The sequence below is a fragment of the Geotrypetes seraphini genome, chromosome 16 (assembly GCF_902459505.1).
Source record: "Geotrypetes seraphini chromosome 16, aGeoSer1.1, whole genome shotgun sequence".
In the NCBI taxonomy this organism is placed as follows: domain Eukaryota; kingdom Metazoa; phylum Chordata; class Amphibia; order Gymnophiona; family Dermophiidae; genus Geotrypetes; species Geotrypetes seraphini.
This window is the reverse complement of record NC_047099.1, coordinates 39125132-39131131: the sequence shown is the minus strand read 5'-3', so window position 1 is coordinate 39131131 and position 6000 is coordinate 39125132. Positions and strand designations below refer to the sequence as shown.

The 6000-nt window shown below is 46.2% G+C and overlaps 1 protein-coding gene across 1 annotated transcript; it reads left to right on the top strand.

The window, feature by feature from the left end:
- The first annotated feature begins 2538 nt into the window (after nucleotides 1-2538).
- Nucleotides 2539-5320, top strand: LOC117350544 (polypeptide N-acetylgalactosaminyltransferase 5-like). The gene has a single exon (XM_033924856.1). It carries the CDS (start codon nucleotides 2610-2612, stop codon nucleotides 5016-5018), a length of 2409 nt encoding a protein of 802 aa, XP_033780747.1. The 5' UTR covers nucleotides 2539-2609; the 3' UTR covers nucleotides 5019-5320.
- Nucleotides 5321-6000: the final 680 nt, after the last annotated feature.

Below are 6000 nucleotides of genomic sequence, written 5' to 3'. Positions count from 1 at the left end.
AACATTAAATTATATAAAAAAATTATAAAGAATACAAGCACAAAAAAAGTTTAAGAAAATATAAGGATCCGATGACAAGAGGAGGTGTAAAGCCACCTACTATAAAGATTTATTGAGTGGGGAGGTGGCCTCGCTGAGGATCATGTGAGAGATTTTGCAATTGAAAAAGGTTTAAGTATATAAGGTTTGTAATCCCTTAGATATTGAGGCTGTGTATTACGATTGCCTTTTTCTTTAAGAAGTTCTATGAGTTGGGTGCCTTTGAGTCTAATATGTTCCTTTAATAAACATAATTTCAAAAAACATGAAAGACACAGAAGTCTGTGTGTCTTCAGAACACTGCTGAAATCACAGCTATGAAGACGGGGTTTAGAACCCAACACAGCTGCTTGTTGGCGATTATTGGGTCAATTTCTTGACACCCCCCCCCCCCCCCATTGCCTCTGGTCCAAATTTAGGGGTCCGTTCTATAAGTGGGTGCCCCCTGCTAGAAGCGCTGATACCCAGTGCCAATCTGTGCTGTGTTTTTATTTATGTATTTAATTATTACATTACATTACATTAGTGACTTCTCTTCCGCCTGTATCTTGCCTAGGCAGATTACAAAAGAGCTATCTGGACATTTCCAGGATAGTTACGATTTTTTGTTACAAGTGAGATAAGAAAGCTGGATATTTCCAGGAGAAATTGCGAATTAGATAACAAATAAGATAAGTGGACATTTCTAGGCAATATTACAGATAGGATAACAATTTTTTGTTACAAGTAAGATCAGAAAGCTGGATATTTCCAGGAGAAGTTGCGAATTAGATAACACGAGGGCATCCTTGGAAAATCAGGGGAGGGACATTGCATGGCGACACCAGGAAATACTTCTTCACCGAGAGGGTGGTGGATAGATGGAATGGTCTTCCGATACAGGTAATTGAGGCCAGCAGTGTGCCTGATTTTAAAGCTAAATGGGATCGACAGGTGGGATCTCTTCACAAAGGGAGGTAGGGGAGGGTCATTGGTGTGGGCAGACTTGATGGGCCTTGGCCCTTATCTGCCGTCACTTTCTATGTTTCTAGGCAATATTACAGATAGGATAACAATTTTTTGTTACAAGTAAGATCAGAAAGCTGGATATTTCCAGGAGAAGTTGCAAATTAGATAACAAATAAGATAAGTGGACATTTCTAGGCAATATTACAGATAGGATAACAATTGGGAAAGCTGAACATTTTAGGGGTCTGTAATCTTGGTTGATATTTAGAAGCGGAAAAGATTACCAAAGAAGTGGAGGCTTTGAGAGGGGGATTTTACCAGGGAGGAGAGGAATGAGGGTGAGACAAATTTTTTGAATAGCAGGGTTTTGATCTCTCTTCGAAATGTTTTGAGGTCGCTCATTGTTGTCAGCAAGTTGGAAATGGAGTGGTCGAGTTTTGCTACTTATGCAGGAAAAACCCAGGTGGTTACCTAATAATTAAATTCAAAATTATGTAAACCACCAGTTGCCAAAATGATACTGAGAGGAGTAGGTTTGCAGCCCAAAAGAAGCGTTGCTAGAGGTATTTTCCCCTGACGCAGCGGGGAGGTAGTGTGTCCCGCGAAACGCAGGCCGCGTGTTTAAAAGATACCGGCAACGGCCTTGGTTTTGGAGAGCAGGAGCTGCGCACTTTAAGAGCTCGGTTTTTTAGCGCGCGGGGGGGAAATTAGAACGCGCTAAACCCGCACCACGTGGCTAGAACACCAGCTCAATGCTGGCGTTGGGCTAAGACCGCTATCGCGGCTTCGTTAAAGGAGCCCTAAGCTTCACAAGCAGAAATGAACTGAGCACGAATGCACCAGGGCACTTTTTAAGAGAAGTACTTTTTTTTTTTTCTGCCGGTTCTGTGTTCCAAAATGAATTTTCAGGTGACGGATTAGTGAATCTAGCGTGAATTAGAAGATTTAAATTACATGAATTCTAAGTTAAAACATTAAAAATAAAAAAAATAAGTGATGAATTAAATGAGTAAATTAAAGCTTGTAGTTTAAAAGGTAGGGAGGACGGGCATGTGTCTCGGAGAAAACCCATAATCTGAGGCTTGTTCCCTTATTGACAAAATCCTTTCAGTATCATTTTGGCAACTGGTGGTTTATATAGTTTTGAATTTAATTATGGATATGCCAGAAGGGCTGCTTTAAGATGACTGACTGGTGAGAGCGAAAACGGTTTCCTTATGTGAGGCAGTGTTACATTGCCAGGCAAAGAAATGAACCTGCCATTGCATTCAGAAGACCTCTGTCCCGGGTGTTTCTCGCGGTGCGCGCATTTGAGGTAAGGAGAAGCCCGGCTAAGGTGGATCATAATGCAAAGTTTATCCTTAACGGCTCTCTCCGTCGTCTGGATTCAGGGAGACTGCGTGTAGCACTCCGGAGGATTTATTTGTTGAAGTAGAAGAGACATCTCCTCCCCCTTCCCCCCCCCCCCAGTTGACCATGCTGTCAAATGCCACGCAGGCAGGCGATGCCACTCAGCAGGAGCAGCTGAAGCCTCCCGCCAGGAAGGACTTCACCGCACGGGGGAGAGCAGCAGCTCCCGAATCCCTGGACATAAGAAACGAGAAGGGGGGAGGGGGGGAAAGATGAACGTGATCCGGAAGTTTTTCCGTGGCGGTGGGAGAACGCTGGTGTTTATATTTGTCACCTCGGTGATCTGGATGCTCTTTGACATGGCTGCCCTGCAACTCTCCTTCAGCAAAATCAATGAGAAACTTCTTCGAGAAGACGAGCTGGTCAGAAGGGAGCAAGGGCGACTCGACGCCTGGCAAGGTCACGAAGCTCTTTTCAAGAAGCCCCTACCTACTGCTGTCAAAAAACTAGCAGGAAACCTGTCCGTTACACTCGGCAGGAAAAATGCAAGTAAAGTGAGTGATCTGGTCACTGAAGCAGCCAAGGGACAAGCTGGGGCTATTCAGGTATTCCCTCAGGCTGGACTGAAAGAGGAATTTCAGGGGAGGGGTGAAGTACATGCAGCTGAGAGAGAAAACAGAAATGGAGCAGAGAAGGGAGCACCCAAGAATTTGATGATGTCTCTTCCCAAGGCTGATGTAAATGGAATGAGAGTTCCTTCTAATTCAACCACACTAGAAAAGTTACCAAAGAGAGAGCATATCCAGGCTGATACTGGGAAGCTCAAGAACTCATTGGAAAATCATTTTGACACTGAAAGGCTACAAAGGAATCATTCAGAAATTCAAAAGATCAAGATCCGTTCTAAGGACAACTTGGTAGCTGAGTTGGAGAAGCACAAACCATCCCATTTAATCAGTAATAAAAGTGAGAACGCCCTGACTGCAAATATTTTAGCCAGCAAAAGAAATCGGAAGCTTCCAGGGGGGCAGCTTAATGCGGTTGAGAGGGCAGCATCCGTTGAAGGACATGATCTGAATTTAGATGAAAGTTGGAGCACCCACGTGTCAAAGGATCCAGCAATGCACAAAGTGTTAAGCCTTGATGCAACCATGTCCCCAAGAGACCCTAAAGCACCTGGTCAATTTGGACGTGCTGCTGAAATCCCCAAAGGAAAGGAAACCAATGCAAGCCTGAGATGGAAAGATGCGTATTTCAATGCCTATCTCAGCGATTTAATCCCACTGGACAGAGCAATTGATGATACAAGACCAGAAGGGTGTTCAGAACAAATGGTCCATAATGATCTCCCTACCACCAGCATCATCATGTGTTTTGTGGATGAAGTGTGGTCTACTCTTCAACGCTCTGTTCTTAGCGTCCTGAATCGATCTCCTCACCATCTTTTAAAAGAGATCATTCTAGTGGATGACTTCAGTACAAAAGCATACCTGAAAGATTATTTAGACAAATATATGCAGAAATTTCCGAAAGTTCGGGTTCTTCATCTGAAGGAGAGGCATGGTTTGATACGAGCCAGAGTTGCTGGAGCAAATATTGCCACGGGTGACGTTCTGACTTTCTTGGATTCACACGTTGAATGTAATGTTGGCTGGTTGGAACCACTTCTGGAAAGAGTACATTTAAATAGAAAGAAATTGGCATGTCCAGTAATCGACATAATTAGTGATAAGGATATGAGCTACATAACTGTGGACAGCTACCAAAGAGGCATTTTTACTTGGCCAATGAACTTTGGGTGGAAGCCAATTCCTCTAGAAGTCATTAAGAAAAATAAAATCAAAGAATCTGATCCAATAAGGTGTCCAGTAATGGCAGGTGGATTATTTTCAATTGACAGAAAGTATTTTTATGAACTGGGAACATATGATCCTGGACTAGATGTATGGGGTAGTGAAAATATGGAACTTTCCTTCAAGGTTTGGATGTGTGGAGGAGAAATTGAAATCATCCCCTGCTCTAAAGTTGGCCACGTCTTCAGAAAACATCAGCCATACAGCTTTCCCAAAGACCGCATACAAACCATAGAGAGGAACTCGGTCCGTGTTGCGGAAGTCTGGTTGGATGAATATAAAGAAATTTTTTATGGTTATTATACCCACCTGCTAAGCTCGGGCGTTGAAGACCTAACTCAACAAAAAGAACTCCGAAAATCGTTAAATTGTAAGAGTTTCAAGTGGTATTTGGAGAATGTTTTCCCAGACATTCATGCTCCCACAGTAAGAGCTAATGGGGTGCTTGCTAACGTGGCACTGGGTCAATGCCTCTTTATCCAGAACTTTACCATTGGTTTTGAGATCTGTGATGTTTTCAGCCAGAATCAACAGTTCAACTATACTTGGTTAAGGTTAATTAAGCATGAAAACATTTGCATCACACCAGTGGAACTGAAAGGTACTTTGGCACTCCAGCCTTGTGATAATAGGGACAACAGTATTCGATGGTTGCATAAATCTCTGATAACTTTTCAACCATTGCTGGCAGATCACTTTGTTGTGGAACATCTTTCTCAAAAAATGTGTTTGGAAGTAGACCGAGCACGCAAAACCCTTAGGGTGAATTCTTGCAACTTCACGAATAGCTACCAGAAATGGCAGTTTGGAAATTATTACACCGAATGAAGAACAAGAGTTGCTCAAACTATAAACAGGAGAATGCTGCTTCCAAGATAATGATTCAACTAGAAACATAGAAATAGACGGCAGATAAGGGCCACGGCCCATCAAGTCTGCACCTCAGATCTATTGATAGAGCAAAGTTGCCTCTTACGAGTAGGGATGCAATCATTTCATTTTGTCATCTGAACTACAGAATGACATGGGGAAAAAAATCTGGCCCCATTCCCGCCCACTGCCCCGTCACCACCACCGCCATCCCATTCACCGCCCCGTCACCGTCACCGCCATCCCCTTCACCGCCCCGTCCCCGTCACCGCCATCCCATTCACCGCCCCATCACCGTCACCGCCATCCCCTTCACCGCCCCGTCACCGCCATTCCCTTCACCGCCCCGTCCCCGTCACTGCCATCCAATTCACCACCCCTTCACCGTCACCGCCATCCCCTTCACCGCCCCTTCACGGCCCCGTCCCCGTCACTGCCATCCAATTCACCGCCCCGTCACCGTCACCGCCATCCCCTTCACCGCCCCGTCACCGCCATCCCCTTCACCACCCCGTCCCCGTCACTGCCATCCCCTTCACCGCCCCGTCACCGCCATTCCCTTCACCGCCCCGTCCCCGTCACTGCCATCCAATTCACCGCCCCTTCACCGTCACCGCCATCCCCTTCACCGCCCCGTCCCCGTCACCGCCATCCCATTCACCGCCCCATCACCGTCACCGCCATCCCCTTCACCGCCCCGTCACCGCCATTCCCTTCACCGCCCCGTCCCCGTCACTGCCATCCAATTCACCACCCCTTCACCGTCACCGCCATCCCCTTCACCGCCCCTTCACCGCCCCGTCCCCGTCACTGCCATCCAATTCACCGCCCCGTCACCGTCACCGCCATCCCCTTCACCGCCCCGTCACCGCCATCCCCTTCACCGCCCCGTCCCCGTCACTGCCATCCCCTTCACCGCCCCGTCACCGCCATTCCCTTC